This window comes from Rhea pennata, chromosome 3 (genome assembly GCF_028389875.1).
Source record: "Rhea pennata isolate bPtePen1 chromosome 3, bPtePen1.pri, whole genome shotgun sequence".
NCBI classification, from domain to species: Eukaryota; Metazoa; Chordata; class Aves; order Rheiformes; family Rheidae; genus Rhea; species Rhea pennata.
The window spans coordinates 55,979,783-56,005,573 of NC_084665.1; the positions used below are offsets into that span (position 1 = coordinate 55,979,783).

At 35.3% G+C, this 25,791-nt stretch overlaps 1 protein-coding gene across 1 annotated transcript in view; it reads left to right on the forward strand.

Annotated features, from left to right (window-relative positions):
- ADGB (androglobin) overlaps window positions 1–25,791 on the forward strand; it is a 131,509-nt gene that overhangs the window by 93,173 nt on the left and 12,545 nt on the right. The window contains 7 exon segments of the mRNA XM_062573053.1: window positions 831–924; window positions 3,541–3,675; window positions 3,887–4,040; window positions 11,464–11,651; window positions 13,409–13,593; window positions 19,394–19,593; window positions 20,713–20,824. Coding sequence (XP_062429037.1) covers window positions 831–924; window positions 3,541–3,675; window positions 3,887–4,040; window positions 11,464–11,651; window positions 13,409–13,593; window positions 19,394–19,593; window positions 20,713–20,824 — 1,068 coding nt within the window.

A 25,791-nucleotide genomic window follows, 5' to 3' on the forward strand; every position in this document is an offset into this window, starting at 1 on the left:
ATTTTTTTTTTTTTGATTTATCTCCACTCCATTACCTTTTGTTCTGATGTTTTCCTTCCAGTGCTTCACATTTTTATTCAGTCATACTGCTTTTCTGCTCTTTTTCCTCATTATCTGTACTGCTTTCTCCTTATTTTCTCACTTGTCCTTATAGCATTCTTACTTTTTCCCCTTCTTTTTTATTTTCCTCTTCAATTCTGTCGTTAATTTATTATACAGTAGGGAGGATTTTGCCTAAGTTTAGTCATGAAAAGTTAGACATCAGATCTAAACTAGTTGCCTAGAATTCACCTTTATTCTCTGGATAGAACTAGGCACCCTGAGACAGCAACATGTCTGTCATCTGAGAGGTATCATACATGGGTAGGATGAATTACCCTTCTTTAGAGCTGCCCAATTCTTTTAATTGGCTGTAGAGATTACCTAGGAATCTACCTATGCCTTAGCAATATCTGCAAATAAAAGCTACCAGAAGCTAAACTATATCTTTTCTGAGGATAGAAATCATCTCTTATCATAGATGAGATATAGCATGTTACAAAGAATATCTGTAAATCAGAGAAAGTATTGATCTCATCATTTTTGCAGTAGTAAGAATGATGATAAGTACAAAGCAGTAATATGATTAAGGAAATTTCCTCTATCAAAGAAGATTAGCTTCCAGTTGTGTAAGACTTCTATAAAATTCCAAATAATAAACCAGTGATTCATAAGACAAGTGACTGGTGACAGTAGCTTTTTTCACAAGTATTTGTCAGGCATAGATTTAGAAAAAAAAAAAGATATTATATAAATTTTCTGATATATTTTATTATTTACATTATTTTCAGGTACTAAAGAAAATGCTGTTGTCAAAGAAACCCTGCAAAAATTGTGGGCTCTGATTGAGATAAATTTTGAACAGTGTGCTGTAATTTTGTTGAGGTAATGACTTAATAATTTTATACATTTTATTGCAGCCTGTTCTATAGAATTGCCATAAATTGCTAGTTCACAAAGTAAATATTGCAAGATTATTACTAGTTTTAAAATTGCAAAACTCAGTTTAACTTACAAAGAATGAGATTTTTTCAGTGAAGATAAGCTATGCAGGCTTTATTCTGCATATCCTACAAAAGTTAAACGGTATGGCTATAAATGTTACTCTGTACAGGTTATTTTCCTACAGCTTGAGCTAGAATATTGCCTTTCTTCTGTATTTAATTTTTTTCATCTCCTATAAATTGTTTCATAAATATAAATCTGATACTGATTCCTCAGTTAAGCACCTAACCAGTTGCTTTAAAGAAGCATTTGGATTCATACTGTCCTTTGAGAGAAGCCTGGTCAACATTAGAAAGGTGATAGCTATGCCAGAAACCTTATTTAATTTTAACACATTTTTACCATCAAAGGATTTGTTTGTACCACTTCTTTGAAGGAAAGTAGCTATATTTCCAGGTGGATGCTTTTCCTGGTATTTAATTATGGGTTTTGTGAAGACAACAACATTAATTACAGCAGTGTTCCTTAAATTATTTGCAAGCATAATGCTATTTGGAAATCATGTGTCTTCATGAAGTCTTTCAAAAATCCCTCTGCAGGTGTTCACACAGTTCTAGCAGTAGCTCAGTTCTGTCAGGGCTGATGAGTAAGAACTGGCAGTAATTACTGGCTGTAGGTATAAATCCTCACTTCTTATAAACAGCAATTTGAGGAAAACTCGTGGGGTATTATTTTTTTTAGTTTTTAGTGTTTCTTATCAGCCTAACTTTACCCAGTAGAACATTTGCATGCAGACAGAAACAGCTACCACAACCTAGTTCCAAACATTTTCAGAAGTTTAGAAATTTAGAATCTGAATTTTAGATTTGCAAGATCTCTAAATAAGCAAAAATCAGATGCAATTTTTAGTCTTCTTTCAGACTTTTAGAATTTATGGCCTGGTTTTTAGGCATTGTCTAAGGGGACACATTTGAGCATGAAAATCATTTTACTGTGATATTTTTAACAGTTGATAGACGTGTAGGAATTGTAGTAGTTCATTATTAGAACAGAAGCTTTTCCTCACTTTAACCTTAGACTTAGAAGGGTCTAGAAATAGTACTATTTTACAACACCAACTCCAAGTTCAAAATGCCCTAAAACTTCTAAGTTTGTGCTAGCATTGGCACTACTCATCATGGTTTGTTCCTCTTGTAAATTTTAATGAATTCACAAATCTGAGGTCTTTTGATGTCAATTTTTGTGTGCACCTGTGTGCTCTTTATCAGTTGTAGAAGGAACCTCTGCAAAACTTCAAGAATTAAAGTTTCAAATTGTTCTGCTTTAAATTATTTCTGGCAATATTTGAATCTACTCTGTGGCTCTCATCTTAATTAAATGTCAAGATTGGCTATCACCATCACCAAAAACATGAATGTGGGATTTTTTTCTCTAATTCCTATTAATACTTAAGGATAACAAAACATCAAAGTAGCAATGGCCAAATTTTGTGGATAAAACTTTCATAGCTGAACAATTTGAACATGTTTATATTCGACACAAAAAGAAGACAGGCAGCACTGAAAATAGATATTATAAAGTTTCTTGAAACTATCCACTTCACATAAATGATGTAATCCAAACTTTGAATCAGACAAAGCAATGAAAAGACAGCAGAAAAGATATACTGTTCACTTATTACTGGAAGCAGATAAAGAATAGTTCAAGACAGAGGCAACGGCAGAGAGAAGGATCTTTTACCTTCCCCTCTTTTATTTTCTCCTATAATCTGCAAAGAAAATCACTGGAAGGAGTAAAAACGTAGAGTGAAAGCTGTTATCTTCTTCCTACCCTTCACCAGACTACTATTCATCTCCTGTTCACATAACAGTGAATTTTGTATGCTGATGTTCTGGTTGCTTTGTCCAAAGGAATATGTTTGATACTGCAGGTGATTAATAAAACTTCATGGTGTCAGTTAGGTACCAGTCAAGTTAACTCTAATTTCATAGAATTTAGTAACACCAGAGAGTTTATTTACCTTACTAACAACTTTTGAAGTTACAGTCTTAGGTTTCTTCATGTGTGGAAGGGATGCCTTTAAATTTAAGGCCTTAAAATCACCCTTTAAGTTATACGGTTATATTATATAATCCTTTCTTGTTCAAAAAAGTTTTAAAAAGAAAAACGAGATTTTTTTAAAATCTTCTAATGGAGCTGCAGGTTCAAGAGGACAGTTTAATGTAAGAAAATTGAAGCTATGCTATCTAATAAAATATTCAAAGAAATCTTACAGAAGCCATAATATTTCGGGATGCTGGAAGCAGTTGCACTGATACAAACACTCATGTTGGCGGTGACAGGCCATTAGCCCTTGAATCAGAAGAGCACCTTCCCTATCTGATTTACTATTTCTGAGGGTGAGGAGCTACTAGATAAACACTGGTAACACATTTTGTACCATTACTTTACACTAACACACAAAGCCGTATTTCTCATGATCAGCATAAATTAATGTCAAGGTATATATTCTCTCTTAAGTAGATATAAATGTTTATCTTGTTTTCTTCCTTCTAGAGAAATGTTTAAAAGTAACTGTAAGTCAATTGAAAAGTTTCCTTGTTATGAAGATGAATTGTCCAAGATCTCATTTGTTGACTATGTTGTAACATATGCTGATCAGCCACCAAATGTTTGGTTTGTGGTTTTTAGGTGAGTTCATACCTTATACAACTCTTAGGGGAAGCAGTGTTCTTCATACACAGTGGTTTATCACTTATCTGCTATAAAAATATGATTTTACTTTCCTGAAATTGTAATGGATGCTATTACTGTGTGTTACAGAAATCATTTTATTAGTGACAAGAAATCTGAAATACTTTAAGAGCTTACCTTTTTTTTTTTTTTTTTTTTTTTTTTGTAGAGAGACATTTTATGTTCCAGAAGACATGCTTATAGTGCCCAAGATGTATACTTCTATCCCTACCTGTAGACTCCATGTAGTTGATAATGACACATTGGAGGAAATGCCACATGTCTTTTTCAAAGTGGCACCTCGTATTTATCCCAAGAATAAGGTAAATGCAAAGAGTGGTTGTTAAAAGTATCATTTTAAAGATAATGGTTGTCCAAATTCTGTGGAGTTTTTTAGCCATGTCATAATGTTCTGCTTAGGAGCACACCAGTATTTACTAGCAAATTTCATCAGAGACTGAGCTGCTTCCATGAGAAACCTTTTACATTGAAGGAATGGTCTTAATTTTCGTTGATATTTGTGGTTATTTCTAAATGAAGATGCATCTTCCAACTTCTCTGTGCTGTTGTAATCAATGGCAACATAGTTGCTGCTGGTGCTGTCCACCTGGCAGAAATACCTTGAGAAATCAGAAACCATAGCAAGAATGAGGCATGAATAGCCTTATGTAAGTCATACGCACAATAATTGCTGCTTCAAATGATAGTGATAGTTGCAGTATGGATGCCAAATACAACTTTATATATGCTCCCCCTTCAAACATAAGAAGCATTACTGTATTAAATTTAATTTTCTCCAAAATATAGTTATATTATTAAATAGTTATCACAACCTTCCCTCCTCCTGCCTTTTCATCCTTAGCCTGAAGAAGACAGTTTTCTCAGTGTTTCCCTTTAAGTTATGTTTTCTACACTCTTGATGATTGTGTCTCTCCTCCTCTCTGAACTCTTTCCAATTGCTCTGTTTTTTTCTTGTTTATGATTTGTCTCATTGTGCACAGTGAACAGCACACCAAGGATTAACTTGAGGCCATACAAATGATGAATAAGGAATGATTAATATACATGTTTTGTAGGCCTTACTTTTACTTATATATCTGTGATGTTTACCTTTTGTTGCAACAACATTGTTGACTGTGCTGCTGTAACCCATAAATGCGTTCCCAAAGGATTGAATTCTGATTGTTCCCAGTCCAAAATTTGTGCAGTTTATTATTCTTGCCTAAATATAGGGTATTCCCCTCTTGATTCTTATGCTATTTGCCAGACCATTTCCCTAGTTCAGAATAATTTTGAATTCTTATTTTGTGTTCCTGTATAATTACAATTCCTTTTATCTCTGAGCTATTGACTAATTAAATGTACATATTCTGGTTGCATCCTGCCATTCCAGAAGTGTCCATGGGTATGTGCTTTCTGGATGTGACTATCAAGTCAACAGCCACCCAGCTTTTCATCATGACCACATTTCACTAGATTCTTAGAAGAATGACCAGAGAGACAATGTCAGTAGCCTTACTCAAGTCAAGACAGAAGCTGTCTGCTGTTTCTCCAGCACCCTTATAGCATGCTATCCTATTACAGAGGGAAGCTTGATTACTTTGATGTATATATCCAAGATTGTACACAGTATTAAAAATAAGATCTTACCAGGACTTTGTGCAGGACAGTGTTTTTATTATAAGCAATACTCCTTTTCCTATACTCTACCCCACGAATCACCTTTTAGAACCATTTTTTTTAATGGATGCAGCACATAATGACCTCTGTGATATTGTTGTCATAATGAAAATAGACATTTTTTTCTATTCCTGTTCCCTGTTGAAGAACTCCCTACTTAAAGCTGAAATTGTTATAATTCTCCAAGCTTTCACGCAGAATCACACAGAATCAGTAAGGTTGGAAGGGACTTCTGGAGATCACCTAGCCCAACCTCCCTGCTCAAGCAGGGTCACCTAGACCATGTTAGACAGGGTTGCATCCAGGCGGGCCTTGAATCTCTCCAGAGAAGGAGACTCCACAACCTCTACAACCAGAGAGTGCCAATGCTCCATCACTCTCACAGGAAAGAAATTCCCCCTCACAGGCAGGCGGAACTTCCTATGCTTCAATTTCTGCCCATTGCCTCTTGTCCTGTCACAGAGGGCAACTGAAAAGAGTTTGTCCCCGTCCCCTTGACACCCTCCCTTCAGGTACTTTTACATATCGATAAGATCCCCCCCTCAGTCTTCTCTTCCCCAGGCTGAAGAGGCCCAGCTCTCACAGCCATTCCTCAGAGGGCAGATGCTCCAGCCCTCTGATCATCTTCGTAGCCCTATGATGGACTCTCTCCAGGAGCTCCATGTCTCTCTTGTACTGGACAGCCCAGAACTGGACACAGGACTCGAAGTGAGGCCTCCCCAGGGCTGAGCAGAGGGGCAGGATCACCTCCCTCAACCGGCTGGCAACACTCTTCCTAATGCACCCCAGGAGACCATTGGCCTTCCTGGCCACAAGGACACATTGCTGGCTCATGGTTAACTTGTCAGCCACCAGCACTCCCAGGTCCTTCTCTGCAGAGCTGCTCTCCAGCAGGTCAGCCCCCAGCTTGTACTGGTGCCTAGGGATATTTTTCCGTAGGTGCAGGACCCTGCACTTGCCCTTGTTGAACCTCTGGAGGTTCCTCTCTGCCCAGCTCTCCAGCCTGTCCAGGTCTCTCTGAATGGCAGCACAGCCCTCAGGGGTATCAGCCACAAGCTTTGCACTTTATAATATAAAATATGATTAATATCAGTAACGAGTGGTTTTGGTTTAGGAGTATTATTTTTCTACTCGTTACTACGTTTCTTAATCTCTGCTGCTGAGTTTGTCAGTAAAAATATAACCTTATACTATACAATTTAGCTTGTTTCCCTCCTATTCATAAATGATTCATTACCATTTCAGTGGGCCTGCACATTGTATCAAAATCTCTGTTGATGTTTTGACAAGACATTATGCGATTATTTTAAAATACAGGATAGAGTGGTATTATTTTAGTGTTACCTTTCCTTTTAATAGTGTTTTGCAAAAAAAATCACCAACATAATACAGTAGCTAAGAAATACAGTATGTCTGAACTCCAAATATCAGTATTAATATAGATCAAGTCTCTTTTTTCTTTAAATAAACTTAACATGTAGATATTCTACTTCAAAATTATGAACTAGCCACTTAGAGCAGAGCTGAAAAAATATATATCGGCAGGTATTGTTATTCTGCTGCCATAGCCACTCCTGGAACACATTAAAGTTCATTCCAAAATGACTGACACTGAGGATAAAATCTACAGATCAGCAATAAAGCCTGTCTTCTTTCTGCAGACATTACAGTCTAGATACATACTTCAGCTACTTGCTTTGCAGTATTTGGATTTTCTGCATTAAATTTTCTCCTTCTGTAATCATATTTTCTACTACTGGATACAGTTTTTTTTTCCTCTACTCAATTTATTATTCACAGGTCTTTTGAACACATTGTAGGAAATGATAGAGTAATAGGCATTCCTCAAACTTCAGCTCAGTAACAAATATAGAAGGATAAGTGATCATCATTTACAATCTATTAGTCTAGAAAACATTAGTCTAAGTAGGCAAAGACACTAATCAGTTACTCATCCTGACTACTTATGAAAAGACTTAAAGAAATTAGCTTACTTTATAGAAAAGTTAATTTAGGTGATATATTAGGGGGGAAAAAAGCACTTTCTGATTTTAGGACTAGTGAATTGAAACAAGATACCTAAGTAGGTAATGTTATCTCTGTTTGGAGGTTTATAAGAATAAGACATAAACCTGGCAGGGGTTGTCTAGATATATTTGATTATTTCTCAGTAGTGACTGAGGATTACTTGTTGATCTTACCAGCCCACAAATTCAGTTATTGTGCTTTCTAATTAACTATGATATTATGAAATGCCCACTCGGCATTAACATTATTTCTACATTTTCTGCATATGTGTTGTGAACATTAGGATTGTAGAATCTTATCTTTATGAAGAGGCACACAAAGGAGAGTGTTTTTCTCACATGCACCATGCTGCCAGAAGGAACTTGAATGTTTGGCTAATTATCTCTCGGTTTAAAAGTGAGCTTGTTATGGACAGGGGGACTTTAAGTGCATGCTTAACTGCGTATTTAAAAAGGCGAGTCCTCCTGAATGGTATCTTTGAAAGGTTGCTCTTACCTTTTAACAGTTAAAGAGAGTAAAGTGGCTTACAGTTACAGTTGTACAAACTTGAATCCTATATCATTTCTTTTAATTTTATTGTAAATAGTCAATAGTCCTGAGATCACAACCCTGTGTACGATCAAGAATTTTTCAAAAGAGCATTTTTACTGGAAAATACTGATTTCATTTAACTGAAATTTAGTGGAAGACTAGCTAGAGAGAAAACTTTTCAACAGATTTTCCTCCTGGCTATATCTTGGGTGCAACATGAAATTTTATACTTGAAATAGCTAGTTGTTAGGCCTAGTTAGGAGAATTTGAAGAAAGGACTTATCACGAGTTCCCCAGTCACACTGGGGACTCACTGGCATTCCCAGGCACAAACTGGCCGTTGCTCTCATTATACTGCTTTCACTTGCCCCTGCCATTTAAAGGACCACATTCATATTGCCTTGTTTTTTTCAAATACAAAATGCATTGAAGTTATGAAACCTTTCAAATTATGTTCTAGTTTCCCATGTTGCCCTTCACAGGATCCATAACAACAAGATAAATCTGTATCAGACTGATTCATGTTGTGTTGCATTTATTTTTAATTTTTAATTTGTTTTTTTAATATCAGAAATATTTTTTCTTAAATCAACATCTTCATAAAAGTAAGAATAGTATCTTTACACTTAGGGCTTTATTTGCAGTGTTATTAGTAAAAGTAATCATAAAAGGGACAGTATTAATTTAAATTCAGATTTTAAGGCAGAATGAATTTGATCCCTGAATTCCCATGCAGCAAATTGTCTGTATTCACTCATATTTTTGCACTGCCTCCAGTACAAATAGACATTTTTCCGTTTCTGTTTTTAACAGTAAATGAAGTTATTTTCATTGTTATACTTTGTCTAAATTTTCATTCATATATGCAAGCACTGGTAGATTTTTCTAAGTATCTTCTGCATGAATTGCCAAAAATATTTGTAACCTCATCTTAGCTGTGGTCACCTTTGAAGTTAAAGATAACTATGATTTTAAGTACTTGACTGTTCCTTTTTCTCATTTTGCATTTCAAAATCCTTACACAGTTTCAAAGTATGATGCATCAGCATTTTACAACACAGCTCTTTCTTATATTTGGTGTATAGGCAGAAACAGGTTAGCCTTTCTAAGTAATTCTTTTAGCAAAACCATAGAGGATGTTTTTGACTGATGAACACAACTGTTCCTCAGTTCTCATAATTTCTCAATAATAAATTAATGAAGTAATGCTCTTCCTAGATATAACATACCTCCTGCACCTTAGGGTTGATAGGAACTCCCTTTTTGGTATCCTGTCCCAAAATCCCTTTTTCTGTCTCTTCATGGTCATCTTTCTCTCCACCTGATAGGGAAAATGTCTCCTAGCTTGTACTGTTAGTATTCTGGAGCAAGTCACAGGTTCAGTTATTTTCAATTTGATGAGCTCATGTGGTGCACCTCCCCTTTTCAGTAGCCTTTTGGAACTGATTTGTGTCAGTCTGTTTGGCACTGCAGGGTGTTTTATTCTTGTCTGTCAGTATTCAGGAGTGAGAGGACAGACAATAAAGCACTCCTCTGCAGTGCTGACTGAGAAGGGGTAACGATCTGAAGTCCAGTAACTGAAGGGAAGGTGTTTGCAACACTGAGACTTTGCATCTGGGAAATAAGTCCCAGCAGGGACTTAATGCAGGGTGGCCTTTCAAAAGTGTTCAATCGTGCTTTTCACTTTATTCCATTTGAATTTAATGGTTATATTCTCATCAGCCGCAATAGGAATAGATTTAGGCAGCAGGGGAGCATTTTTTTAAAAATCACACTTTAAAAGTTGTTATTGCAGAAGTGGAGAAAGGGATGTTGTTCCTTGGAGCAACCTCTTTCTGATTTCCAAGAGCTGAAAAGAGCTGAGTCTTTTTGCCTAGTTCCAGTGGAAAAAGCAATCCTAATTATGCAAACAATTCAAGGCAGCTGGAAAATATGGACAATTAAGGAGCCAACATATGATATGAAGATCTTTTGGAGTACTAGTGGGGGAAACAAGAAACCTAAGGCCTGAAGTAGTTTGAAGAACACTCATTTTAATCTTCACCATCAACAACAACTTTTTCCTTTTTCAGTCAAAATCATAGCATTCAATGGGTGATACAATCCTCTGGAGATTAACTGTGCTAAATTTGCTGACACAAGACCAGAATTTTTTAATTCTACTAAATATTTTATTTATAGTATTTGTATTTTTGAATATTTAATTTGCATTTGTGCATAAGTAAGAGCGCTCTGCAGCTTATTGTGTCATACAAGAAAGTCACTACTTTAAGAATATAAAAATTCAGTTTAAAAACCCTACCTTTAATGTCAGTGAAGACAACTTCTACATTTGTCATGTTTGATATGGCTCACAGAAATCTGAGCTTTGTCATGATTTATATATCTTTTGTATATATCTCTTCTCATTACATTCAACAAATTGTTTGACTCATCTTTTTGATTCTCATATTTGACTTTATATTTCTTCTTCTCTTTTTCACTAGACAAGTCTTAACTCCAGTCTTACTACTTCAGATTCGGTTTGCCTTTTGATTTTTTTCCCCCAATTTAACCTTCAACAGGTACCCCTGAAAACTGAAAATTCTTTTCCGATTTAGGGCAACCAAAGTGTTTCCTATGATTTTTACTTTATTTTACACTGATATAATGTGTTGTCTTCTTTTTTTGGCAACAATGTGGTATGATAATTACCTTTACACAGAAGATCCCTAAAGCCCAACTTCTGGAGAATGTCTTTGGGAAGTATAACTCACTGCTGTTTGATCAGCAACAGTAAAGTGTAAGTTTGGTGTGGCTGGCTCTGAGCTTGGACCTAAAGTTCTTGGCTTATGAAAAGTCCTTCATAATGAATTCTTTCTTCATTATATCTACGATTAGTATTACTACTATGACACATTTTTAGTGTGATATCAAGAAGAGCAAAAAATATCGTAACAAAAGAAAATGAATTTGATTGCTACTATTGCTAGTGGTTTTACAAGAAAAGTATAGTAATGTTGCAGAACCCAGAGGTATATAGGTGTGATTTATGTAGGAGCTCTTTGTACAGTAGTATGAGGTACCAAGTAAGAACACCGACTGAATAAATACATTTTTACTTTTATTGAACTTCATCATGTTATAAGAAAACTTTTCAGAATAGAATATTGCACATGCCTGAATAAAAGACACATTAATATTTGATAAATTAGACTTTATTAAATGATTTATAATCATAAAATAATTTAGTTAGGAAGGGACCTCAATAGTTTGTCTGATTGCATCACAGACACACACTAAAGATCAGGCCAACTTCGAAGTTACATGAGGTTTATTCAACTTGCTATGTAAATTTTTGCCAAACATAAATTGCTGTAATAAGAGGTGCCTTGTAAATAAGACATTAAGAGAGCTATGAGATTCTTGCTTATGAAGCACATTTTGTTATGGACAAAAAGTATGCTGCGTGTAGTCATTTTGTGCAGTGTTATTTCCTAGTGAAAATGACTTATTTTCTGTTTTCAGAAAGGATACACTTTTATGGCTGAAGCACATACTGGTGACTTATCTATGGCATCTGGGAGATGGAGGCTCCGGCTCATTGGTTCCCATAGTCCACTCCCTTTCCTCTCTCGGGAGGCTGTAAACAACTTCTATTCTACTAAAGAAATTAAAGACTATTACATACCCAATAGCAAGCATATAATATTCAGGTAAATATTGAAAGGAGAATAACTACATTGGGTATTTTTGTATGTATCACCTCAATATTCTTAGAAGAGGAAGGTGTTAAAACAGACATTTGAATTTCCAGGGCCATTGGGTGTTCAATATTAAGTTCATCACTTTCATAAATAAACGTGTAATTTTGTGAAATACTGCCATTGCTTAATGAAGTACACAGACTGTAGCTTTAAAGTCATAATAACAATGATGTTCTGCATTTCTATAGCTTCATTTTTGAAAACTAATCCATACTTCAGTTACTGAAATTCCATAGTACTTTGGAGAATTAAACATGTAGTAAAACAGCTACTTTGTAGATGGGGAGATGGTGGCATGGAGTTTGATGCATTTTCCAGCTAGTCAGACAAAGCTAGAAATAAAATCAAGAAGTGTAACACTTATTTCTCCCGATTGATCAGACCAATTTTCATCATGCAGTATTGGCAGAAAAACTTACTTTAATCATGAACTTTATAATTTTTTTTTGTAGCATGCAGATTGTTTTAGGAGAACATATTTAATAAGAACATGATGATTTAATGTTCCTAGTCCTTTTTTAATTGATTGACATTTACTGTAGTCAGTTTATTCTAGCTGAGTAACTGACCTTCAGAAGTTATAGAAACCCTTATTCAACATTAATTGCTAATGTTTTATTGCTTAAATACAAAGTTAATCTCACAGTACTGTGCAAGCTCTTGCATGGTACTATGCTACTATGCTAATGAAAACTACTATGCTTTTTAAAGTTTTTATACAAAAGGACTGCACACTGTACCAGAACAGGTCCTGCACTTAAAGCTGATCACATATGTATCTTGAAGGCTATGTCTCTAACATTTTGCCATGATTGCTGGAAGAGTAGTGTTATGACAACTTAAATCAGTATTCATCCATCAATGTATTATTCCCAGGATAAAGTCTATTCAACATGAAGAATCAGGTTCACTGCAGTGAAGAAAATTTGAAATGGAAATACAACACATACACTGAAATTCTGTAAACTATGACTCTTCCTTGTTTTTTTTCTCCTTCAGTTGTCAACAGTCTTTTAAGAATTTTACTTTAAAATATATTTATATTTTTGCCTCAAGATGTCCTAAAGTCAAGGTGACAGGGTTTTTTTATCATTTATTTGCTTGTTTGTTTGCTAACTGAGGTTAGTCTAACAATTTGAAGTTAAAGAAAAAGAAACTTCCATACTTAGAGTTTTTCTAAAACCTCAACTAATGCATAAAATTATAAATGACGATAAAAATATTCTTTGAATTTAACCCTGAGACTTTAATTTTGCAATCTTTTAAGTCAACAATATTTTAAGTTGACCAGAGTAATAGCAGTCATCAAATGAGACAGCTCTACACTTTTGAAAGCAAATCCTTCTTTTTTCCTTTGCTGAGTTACTTTTTAATTGCATCTATTCCCTGATCTGACTTTCCATATTTTTCAGAAAATACTAGTACAGCATGAAGGAGAATGTGCATCTAGACATATAGTAAGAGAGCAAAAAATGAAAACAACAGGATCACACTTTTATTTACAGCAAACGATGCTTATACTGATCATGGATTCACAGCACTAAATGCCAGTAGGGAAAATCTAGCCCATCACATTGCAGGAAAACAGTTAACTACAAACTTAATTTTAAGTGTGCTTCCAAGTCAGCGTATGTTTAGGTATTTTTCTGAAAAAGAACACTCTGCTATAGCTGATTGTTTTCCTACATTTTTTTCTTCCTCTTTAGGTATTCAGTAAAAGCCACAACATCACATATTGCTACTGTGCAGGTACAAACCTCTAAATCTGATGTGTTCATTAAACTACAAGTCCTAGATAATGAGGAAGAAATTGTGAGTGTTACTGGAAAGGGACATGCAGTCATCCCTGCTTTTAATTTCCTGAGTAATGAAAGGCTTTCGAGTTCCTCATGTAAGTATTTTATTCTGTATTTGATACTTTTATTCACTTAAGGGTTATACATTCTTACAGTGATTTTAGGTAATCACAGAAAAATATATTTCACCTTTTGTTTCCATAAAATCCCTCATCTCCTTGTGATTGGAGGAAATCAGCTGCATTCTTTAAAAAGGAATCCTTGGCTCCTCAGCAATGAGGAGAGGTACCAAAAAGACTGATGGAAATAAAGTGTCCAGCCTTATTTTCTACCCCTGACTTTTAGTCTTGTTCTGTAATTGAATACAGTTGTGTGGAAAGCTGAAGTAGCTTGTCATTTCTGAATATTTCATGCATATGCTTTCCTGTACTTGTGGACTGAAATATAGTTTCTTGTCTTTATCTGTTTCATCTTGAAGTACAGGTGGTTTTTCTCTGTTAATACATTGATTTCCAAACTGTGGGACATGGTAGATAATTCAAAGAAGAACCCAACAGTTTAAATGAACAGTCTTGAACATCATCCCTTTTAGCAGCAGATTCTTGAATAATGATACAGTGTTTATCTTTCAGCAAAACTTTCTGGTTTTGTTTCTACCTCTCCTACAGCCTCACAGTGTTATTTATAGAAATAGAAAACAGTGAAGGAACAGCTAATTGCTGCAGACTTACCAAACTCAGAAATGCCTATTAGGGTATTGCCATCTCTTTATGATAGCAAATACAGGAGTACAGTTAAATGAGGTATATGATTCTAGGGAAAATTTCCACATTCATCACTGATGTGCTCTAGTCATTTTCAATGAAAAATCGAGTACCTTCTACTTCCTTTAACTAATAGACTTTGGGTGAAGCTGCTGTCCAGTTTTAATGTCTTTGTATAGTCTTAATTTGTTTTCCACTTTTCTATAATTTCATTTCTTAATCAAGCCATTTCCATTTCACTTATAAGATTGTATCCAATTTTGAAGTTTTGAAATTTTTTCAAAGTCCATCTAGCTTCATTTTGAAAATGTGTATTTTTCATAGGCATTCCAGATCTGCTGAAGTAAAGCAGTAGTTTATAAGCAAGTGAGATACTGTACTGTCCATGGACACCACAAAGCATTGATATTGTAAGATATTAAAGTCATAAGTCCTTATATGAAGACTTTTAAACAATGAGACTTCTATAAATCAATGAGTATCTGCCTGTGTTTGAGCATATTCAGAACTTGAGGCAAAGACACATCATTCAAATATTGAATTGTTGCTTTGCTAAAGCTCAAAATAGGATCATATTTTGTGCATTCACCTCCACTATTTTGAGCTGTGTAGTTCTCTAACATGATGTTTAGAAAATGGTTGTTTTTACAAATTTCCAATGTTGCATGGAAAAATTATCTAATTTTGTTGTGTCTATAAAATGATATGATTCCTGCTTTAAATATACCTTGTTATCTCCCAAAAAACAAAATTAAATGCTGCAGAGACCATGTTCTTAAACTATAATTCTTAAATGACAGTGTCCTTTTAATAGAAGAGGTAGAGAAGCTTTAAAGTCTATGTCACTGAGTTACCATGATAGCCATGATCAATAGCTAGTTTTGGTTACTGTTACTAGAATATGGGAATGGATTAATAAGTTTAACAACAGACTGGTGAAAACAGAAGCAGGATGGCCCCGATTAGAGTCAGCATCACAGATACTTGAAATAAATTGCCAAGTTACTCTCAGCAAAAAGAAGAAACATTCGGTAACCTAGCTTGTTGGTAAAGTTCATGGCCTGAAGACTGAAGTAAATTAAAAAGTACTATCAGACAAAAGGGAAGGGAAGTGGGTTCCAGTAGAGGGTGGAAGGGAGCGAGTGTGTCAGAATGACTAAGAGGGAAATTTTGTCTCTGCCAGTGTAGCTCTCCCAAAGAATCCTTGGAAAGTTTACATAAAATCAGACACAAATATTAGACTTTTCTCATCTGTAGGTGCATTTTAAACCATTGTAAAAGCATGTTTCTTTGCTCTTGTCAGAAATGTTTGGAAATTATGCTTTGTACAATAATAATACAGGAACCTCCATAAAATACTTACACCAAATTTAGATGGGGATTTATAGAATAGCTAATGCAACAAGGTTCATACTGTCAGTAGCTAGTTAGTTTCTAAAATGTGTATTTTCACTAAATAAGCATATTCATAGATGATCACTGCACCACAGTACCAAATTAACTAGTATGTTGGCAGAAGTAGTCTTAAATGACATGATTGTGTAAGCATCTATTGTGCATCAATAAAACATTATCCACCTTTCCTACCCACAACGTGTTAATTCATCTTCAGCAGAGCTGTTTTATAAATGTCTTTTATTTCTCACCAATTACATTCGGCCAACTGATGCTGAATATCTGAATTTACTTACACGGAAATGTAGCATATGACTTGGGCCCTAAACACTAGCTTGTCAGTGAAGGACAAACATACTGAAATGCTGCAAGTGTGACTTGTTGATATAGGGACAGCAGAGATGGGCGACAGCAGCCTCATAATCCTTTTTTTTTTTTTTTTTTTTTTCATAATATCAGCCTGAAACAACTCAGTTTCAAAGTTTCAAAGTATATAGTTCTCGTTTGGACACTTACATGAATCTAAAGTCAAGGCAGAGATGAATTCCGCTATTGCTTACAGAGTCCTTTTAGTCAGATCCTTGCTTAGGAAAACCAAGATTGAATATTTATGTATGCCGTAAGAAAAGCGATTTGGTGTTACAGCACCACCTGGTGACAATTGCTAGAACTATTACTGTGCTTATGTACGCATTTGGGGAAACTTCTTTAGTAAGTCTTCTTTCCAGCAAGGGCAGAATAACAGTCTTGCACAGGATTCCACCTTTCGGAACTGAGTTATCTTTATGGCAGGTTCATCCTCTGAGCAAACCACTACAGAATTCTTAAATGCTTATACTCTTCAGAGAGAGAGAGAGAAGAGAAGGATAGTGAGGTATTCATGAAAGCAAATTATAGCCTAATGAAGATAAGATCCCTTAAATCCCTCTTTCCTTGAGGGATAAAGTAGGCTCCTCCAGAGGGCATTTTAGAGCTCCTAATACCTAGAATCCAGTCCTCCTTGAGAGGAGTTTATCTCTCTCTGTTGACTACAAGAGGGAATACATTTCATTGGACGCACTGCTTTAAAGCTACTTCATGTGAATTCTCCGCACTGTCCCTTGATAACAGTGCTTAAACAGGTTTTGAGAAATTCCTGCTCATCAGAAACTTCCATGAAGGTATCATAAATGTTACCCTAGAGACCAATTACTTGGTTGGCAAAAGGCTGTATGTGGAATTATTCTTCCACTTGGAATCTGAGTTGTTTCTTTGCAGAAGGTGTTCACTCAGATGCAGAGGAACATGAAAGATACTGATCTCCAAATAATGTCAGTTTCTTCCGTATCCAAGTGCAATTCTCTTGAATGACAGTTGCATGATTGTGGTTCCCTCTGATGAAGAACTTGATAATCTAATCACTATGGGTTATGTCTCCTCTCACCTTCATAGTCTGGGAGGGTAGCTGGTATCTGGAAAGCTCAGCAGAGCTTCTTGAGTGAGAAAGTCTTCCACAGACATAGGCTGGCTCAGGCACAGCTTGTCCACAACAACATCCACCCAAAAAATAGCTTAGAAAGAACAGAGTATTGCCTTCAAGTCCCCAGGCAAAAATGGCTTAGTGGTATTCTGCATTTTTGCAGTGCCCTTTTCCTCAGGCCTCCTTACCACAGGGACCTATGGTTCAGATGCAAAAAATTTTGAATATCATGCAGAAGAACAATTTAGGGTTTGTATGAGGATGAGGTGAGGACACTGCCTCAACCCCAGCAGGGGCAGACACTATGGTCAATACTGAGCATTTATTACCTCTACGTCTAAGCAGGGGTTCCCCAGAAGTTTTTCCTATTGAGACAATAAAGGCGCAGGGGAATCCAAGGCACCAGTGAGTGTCGGTCCACGGCAAGGAATGGTTGGGGAGGCACTATAAGAGGATTTTGTGTAGTGTACACATGTGCAGTACACATATTGAGCTCATCGACAATCTTGATTCAAAGCCCAGGTGTAGTACCACACTGACACGAGCCCAGATGTGTGACCATGGCTATGAGTCAGCATGCCTTGTTGATGCTCCTTTTTTCTCATGAAACGGTCTGGCTAGCTTCCATCGCCTGTCTCCTCAAAATTTTCCCAAATTTTCCTGTACAATTTGTAATTAGGACTTTGAGACATCTTGAATGAACCATCTCTTGAAAGTTGCATGTTGGAGGCATCTCAGAGAAACATCTCTAAATCTCACTTCCCAACTCCTAGAAATTTTCTTTTTCTTAGGAAATAGGAACCACTCTCTTACAGAGAAGAAAGAAACTACATACTAAGTAGTCTGTGGCATTTGACTTCCTTAAGAAATAATGTCTCCTGATTCCATTGAAGTTTCTAGCTGAACACTCAGCCTTTGATTTGGCATTGATACACTGACACGCCTCCCATCAAATTTGCTTAACCTGGCCTAATAGCCCTCTCAACTCTCGCAGACTTCCCAGAACATCTCCTTAACACACATGAAACTGTCCATTTTTATTCTGAAGTGTTGCAGTGATACGGTAGCATCCATCCTTTGCTTCTAGAGTAAGACTTGGGAAAAGTAAAGCCTTCTGTCCTCAGTAAAATCAAAAATACATCTCATTCTCAGTTGACGGTCAAGTTGTTGTTACTGTATCTCTGGTGAAGCTGCTTTTTTTTTTTTTTCCTTATTCAATGTTTACTTTTAGAATTCTCTTTCTTTCTCCTATAACCATTCAGGTTCACCAGTATCAAAGATAATGATATTAGATATTATAATATCATATTGGATCATATTAGGAATGATGATCTATATTGTTAGGGCTTCCTGAATCCAGTAGTCTAATTGAGGTGCGACTGCTTTAGCTCCAAGCCCCCAGGTCCAACGAGCAAGGCTGAGCAGATATTCCCAATAGGTACATACATGAAACATGTATACAATATCCACATACATATGGCCAGCCACACAGATCATTACAGATTCCACAACAATGTTGTGCTTGCTAGCCTAAGAAAGAATGACCCAGTCTTACTTTCCCTTTAATGGTTTTCCTTTCTTGTGACTGAACACAAGTTTAATATCTCTTGACTAATACTTCTGTTATAGCCCATCTTTAGCACTATTCTAGCTTCACAGCTTTTCCACATTAATACCCTCCTTGAAAGACAATGGTATAACTTTATAAATGATAAATCACAAATAACGTTAGTTCTAGAGCTCTTTTCAACATCATTTTTTTAAAACTTTAGCCAGAAATGATCCTTGTGTTGAACCGACCTAGAAGACTCCTGTAAGGATAGAGATTCAGAACTGGCAATTGCCCCTCTTCCCTTCTTCCATACATATACAGATTTTATTAAATTAGAAGAGTTCCACAGAAGACCAATTATGCAGACGAAAAGACTATCTATATTATGAGATATATAGCAGGTGCTGTGGTGCTAACTAGGAAGAAAATGTGGATTTTATGGAAATTATTTTATATACTTTATGAACAGTAGCAACAATTATATGTATGGTCTTTCAAATTTTTTGTTATTTAGTTTGAAGAGATTTGTGATTTGTATGCAGAAAAAATTAGGGTAGTATTTAGTATGAGCAAAATTTTAACAGGAATTTCGTAAGCATATCAGCATGAGAAAATTTATTATAATAATACTTTTTTCTTATAGTTTCTGCTGGCATTGTTTGGCTCATGCTAATAGTTCATAGACTTACTGGAAACTGAAGACTGATATTTTTATCTTCTTGCAGCAAGCAGAGGCCAGCTTATTCAAAACAGCACAAGGAAGGAATCAGAAACTGGAGGATTCAAAAAGAAAGGTTTTATTCCATCTCCGAAGAGTACCAAATCTTCTATAAGGCCAGGATTTGTACAAGAAGATCCAGCTATATTAGAAGATGAATCTTTTATTCTGGTAAGCTTTGAAAAGAAAGTTTAAAGTCCACAACTGGTAAGAGACTGCATATCATAGGGATTTGGGGGGGGGGGGGAAGTGATGAAAGAGTATTGATAATTTTTTTAATAAATGCGTAATTCTGCTATTCTGAGACAAGAGGAAAAAGGAATCCAAAATTAAGATCATTAGCAGCTTCTGAATGGGACAATGGAGGTCAAGTGATATGCCTATATGAATAACCAACTAACAAGTGGTCATAGGTACATTTTTATTTTCAAATCGAGAATCTTTGAATGTTCTTCATTTGCCAAGTCCAACTCAAGTTTAACATAATTTTCATCTAAGGGCTAAAAAGCATCAATAATAACTTTGAATAGACTTTGAACTTACAATGCTTCAGGGTGAGTGGTCCTTGAAATATTAAGGTAAGAGAATGCCAACTTTAATAGTTTTACTAGAGAAATATCTATTGCCAGTCTGTTTAGCCAATTGCTTAATGTAACACACAAAAAGTCTTCTACTTGAGCCCACAATTTCTTAGAGAGTGACATCAAAATCATATATTTCCCTTGACTTCACCTACTATTATTTATATATTAATTATATATAACTGTGATTTTTCCTGCGAATTGAGATCAATTTCAAAAAATATTCCAAGGAAAAAATGATTGATTATTTACATATAACTTTCAGGGGTGTGTTCCTCTGACTTAGAACTAGCTTTAGAGTGGAAAACCAATTTTTAAAAAGACTGTTGGAGTCATTTCCTGTTCAGTGTACATAATGTATAAAAATAACCTACTGACCCTATTACTCCATTGCAAATGTAGTCAGAATTGAGCACCAGCTTTGGTGCTCTAAGCCCGATAGTAGGTCTTAACGTCTAAGACAGAGGCTTTATCTCAGCGCACCACGTATCTAGGAAAAAATTACATGAACATCTTTACAGGAATGTGGTTGCAACAATCTACAAGAATTAAAATAAAATACTGTGACATTAACGCTGTGTTGTTAAGCTTCTTGTGAATACTGCAGTGTGAAAGCTAGTGAATTAATTTCATTTTTCATTTGCTGAGTTCAGTAGCTAGCAGTTTGCTAACCTATAGGACTTTTGAATGCTTACTGTAATTGTTATGTCACCAGCGTATTAACATGTTGCGTTTTGTTTTACAGTCTCACGAGTATATTATACAAGCATTGGTGTTATATAATAGCTGGCCACTTACTGAGAGTGAGATTCTGTTTGTTCAGGAACTGAAAGAAATGGAGAAAAATGAAATCAAAGGTATGTCACTCTAAGTATATTAAGTGTGTCGTGTTATAGTTTTTTAAAAAAATTGTTACATTGCTGCAAGCCAAGACAACACAATATATATATTTTTTGTTATTCACTGCTTAAGTGAAATAATTAAGCAATGAGGTTATTTACTCTGTGGTTCATAGAACTGAAGCTTGATTGCATGATTCTGTAACTTCAGTTCACAACTGACAGAAATCAGAATGTGGTCTGCAAAATGTACATGAGGTTCTTACGGCTTAGCTTTAGGAAGGCATCTAGAATACATGTAGATGCAAGTCCGCTTCTACAGTCGGAAAGACTTGGCAAGTGTAGTATAAACGTACAGTGTTCTGACAACTGCATCCAAATATAGAGGTTGCTACTGAAACTACAGAAACGTATCTGCTGATTATATAAGAAAATACACCAACAGAAGGGAAAAAAGTCCTGTTCTTTTGCGATATGTGTGTTAGTTCTGTGCTGCTGTGAGAAGAATCCAGGCAGGAGGCCTGGGAAAGGTCACAAATATAAGCTGTGTATTAAAGTCAGAAAGAGTCAGAGAAATTACAGATTTTTTTTCTTTTTTTTTCAGATTCTCTTAGAGTTTTTTGTTAAGTGTTAGGGAAAAAAATCAAAAATAATTAGGATTTTAGTAAGTATCTTAGAAATGAGATAAATGTTCCACATTTTCTTCTCCTGTAACCAGTGGAGCTGGCACAAAAAGATTTAGATCTTAAATACAGATGCACATAATGGTTAGAGAAAATGGTAACGAAATGTGTGTACATGTCAATACATTAACTTATGAGCATCTCTCATACTTTAGCATACTCTAATACTAAAGTGTTATTTATTAGTCATTCTTACAAACTTAAAGCCTTCTAAAGCTGTAGTAGTTGATTTTGGTTTAATGGCAGTAGCATTTGTGAAGACCAGTGATTTGCTCTCAAAATTGTTTTTTTAAGGGTTTCTCTGTTCTATCAAGTTTGTTGTATCTCTGTACCTCCTTTAAATATGTTTTTACTTTTGAAGTTACTGCTTGAATCTTTTGTTTCTGGAGATTTTTCTAGTATTTTTTAGGATTCTCCACATACAAATGCACACATGCACACCTCAGAAAAGAAATGTATTGTACTTAAGGTATTTGTTTTAGAAAAGTCCCCTTTAGTCTGATCCATTTTAATCTATTAATTTGTCACTGAGCAAAATTCATAATGCAGTCACAAAGCAATAGAAGTTCCCTAGAACAATGAAATTTCAACTGTTTGGTTAGGCCATGTAAGAATAAACTTCACACTTCATATATGCAGCACTTCTAGACTCCATGTTAGCAATTTACACTGTTAGCTGATACATAGAAGATACTTGGTGGAAGGACTAGTTGCTTGTTGACAAGTGTTTGTAAATAAAAATATACTGTATTTGCTTGCAGGTCACATTAGCCTTCTCCTTAATATATTTAAAATATCACTGTCATTATAATATACTGTTTCAGGATCAAACTCTGCTCATAAACTCACGCATTCAGTTTTAATTCAAGTACTACTAGATTTATTATTCGTTAGTCATCACAGCTGACAATATCAGTCACATAATATGTAGCTTCAGAATTTAGACCTCAAAAATTGTGGATTGATACCTGGCTTGTTGATGTGGGCACTTACGAATATCTGCATGAGTGCAAATGGGACAGGTTGCATCAAATTATGGATGCCCGCTGATCTTTTATTTTTGTTTAGAGCAGAGTAGAGATTAAGTGTTAGAAGCAATGACAATAAACAGTAGCTAAGAGGAGGCAGAGTTACAAAGGACCAGAGAAGCTAGAAGAAAGAGTTCACATATTCTGTGGAGTAGAAAGTTCTGTAGACTCAAGAGGGGCAAATCTGAGTAGCAGAAAGAAAAGAGAAGATGTGAGATCCATAGGATGACTTGAGTGATGAAGGTTTTCTCTGTCAGATATTTTATAAGCATTTGGAAACAGTCAGCAGCATATATCAGAGGCTGTGTTGAAGGGGAAAAGAGAGGAATCAAAGATGACTTTCAATTTGTGGGTGTAATGAATGGTACCGCTGGCAAAAGTGACGAGGATAAGAGTTGTAGGGGAGATTGCAAGCATATGTATATGGTTGAGTTTTGCCAAAATCAGGTTTTGTTTACACTCAGTAAGAGAAGGCAGAACACACCTGTAGGTAGACTGGTTTGAAGGAGACACGTTTTCAGGCTCAATTTAAATAGGATTAGATTTATTATTTGTTAGTTATCACAACTGACAGATCATAAATGGCAAAATGGGTAATTTGTGGGCTATTACTGAAGCCTTGTGCATGAAAGGAATAAATTGGAGAGAGAAAGAAATACAAAGAGGAAAAATAAAGCTAAATATAGACTTCCATGTGACCTCCCACGACAGCTGAGAGATCTGTGGAAGGTGAGAACGTGACAAGAAAATTAGCAGAAGGGCTAAGGGAAGGCAGACATAATGTCAAGCAAAGGCATAACATAAACATGCAGTTCAAGATGTTAGAGCACTGATGATCTCAAAGATGGTGAGGATGAAATAAAAGGTTTAGGGTGCCAAGGAGTCAGTAAGGTAGTTATTATTTATGTGTATCAATTTGGTAATTATGACATGTTTTTTGTTAATAGTTTAATCTTTCTCCCAGGTGATGATGATCCCTGCAGAACCTAAAATAGTGTTTCCACCATTCAGTAAATTTTCCGTATCATTAATATTAAAGTTTGATAACTCTGTTTTTCTGTTATATCTGAGATAATGAGAAATATGTCATGAATTCTTTTGGTAAAAATGGATGTGGTGTATCTACTGAATTCTTCTTAGTCACTGTTTGCTTTATCCTGTCTCAGAAATATATGCATGCTCAAATTTGCTCAGGAAGATTTGATCTTTATTCATGAGTGGAATTTCTCACTTTTATTTAGGCGATAGTTTTTTTAAAATGGCTGGTTTCAATTTTTTATTTCAGTTACCCTATAACTGAAGTTAGATATATCAGCAATAATCGCTGACATACATTATTTGTTTTCTTGTTTTACAGATGACTGTGGTATTTGAGATTTTTCCAGTCCTTTTTCAGCTAGTGGTCTAGAACTTTACAAAAATGTGTATTGTTAGTGTACTGTAGTCCCTAATCAGTTTTCATAATATTTGAGGAGCTATGTCACGTAGCCTTACAGGTCTGTATACAGACATTTTTTAAGCAGTTACTTCATCAGCTTTTAATTATTTACATTCTTTGTAAGATCATCTTTGCTTCCTAGATGAGTACATTTATTCACATTTTGCTTTTAATGATGAACTACTTTATGCAATACACATTCTGTTACATTGTGTTGTACTTCTGAATTGGTTACCTTGCACTTAACATACCAGTCATGCTGCTGGTGTACATCCTTTCATGTAACTATGCTATGGCCTGAGGTTAGCTAAATTACAAGATTCTTTGCAAGTTCTCAGCTGTTATTACTGAAGCTTGTCAACATTGTCAGTGCGAGTATTTTCATGTTCACTTCAATATAACAGCATTCCAGTTCACTGTTTCCCTTCGCCATTTAAATTGGTACTTAGACTCATTTATAGGCAGCCAGACTCAAGCTAGCAGGCAGAGATAAGGAGCCCTCTTCCCTTGGGATTCTTTTTAAGCGTTGAGATTTGTATCCTCTCATAATTGCTGCTTTTCAAAGTAACCCAAATCCATTTTGCATTTCACATTAACTGGGTCTTTCTGTTTCTACAAGGATACCAATATACTGTCCTCGCATAGAACAAAAACCAGATTGCTCAGGTCACCAACAGTGTTTAAAACCAGTGTATAAACACTAATATTTATTGTATTTAGTACTTAGCATTTATTTTTATATAACCCTGTTAATAGTAATATTTATCTGGAATACTTGCTATAGATAGCAGGTATTTTAGACTAGGTATTTTGGAACAAAACAGCCTTTAATCATTGAATCTTTTTCCGATTGTGAATGAAAACAATTTGAAAACTGAGCTTTAGCATTTAAGGCTGTTCTGTCAGCACCAGTTTTCAAACACACAATTCATATAATAGCAATGTTGGTACATAACCAAAAGACACCCTCTCACTATGTGATTTTTAAGAAAGCTACGGTAAGCCAGGTGGAAAATTCCTGCAGTAAATCTTCACCATTTCAGATACTGCTTTTTCACATAAGGCAACAGTGCCACCTGGAGTAAGTTTTGTATTAAAGCCAACTAACCATGGCAAAAACATCTTCCTTTTTAAAATTACCATTTACCAAAGTCTTTTAAACTACTCTCCTTTTTGATGAAGACCCATAGTACATATAGTGCTGTAAATAATACTAATTAATTATTAAGAACATTTTTGAAGAAAGTAAGCTCTCTAGCATATAGATGTTCTGATAGTTTGTATTTTTTGGTCTTTGTTTGTCTTCGCTTTTTTCAAAACCTTAATACTGCAGTTTGGCATTAATTGTTTTTGATAAGAAGAACTGGAAATGTTAACAAAAGTTACATCATGACTAATGTTTAGTCATAATTATTAAGTACGAGATCTCATTGAGTGTTTTGTTAAATAGTATATTGCAAAAGCAAAGCATTTAAAAGGCATTAACCAGAAAAAAACAAGTGCACAAGAATTAGAAAGTGCCAGGTAGGTTGTTATTTTTACAATTTTATTTTTATTTTTATTTTTTTTTCCATTGGGGCCTGTTAATGAGGCAACTCTTTTATGGAAAAAAAAAGTAAAAAATAAGTCCTGGATTACAATGCGTGTGCAAAAGAGGAAAAATTAACAGACAATCTTTCAACTGCTAAAACTAATCTGAGTTATTTGACTCAGATTTGACTTTTGCAAACAAAACTATTTTAAGATTGGTTTTCTGTATATGATTTTCAGCCATTGTCTTTTGGGGGCTTTTTGGTTTTGCTTTTGTTTTAGTAAGTTCAAGTGTTTTAATATGCA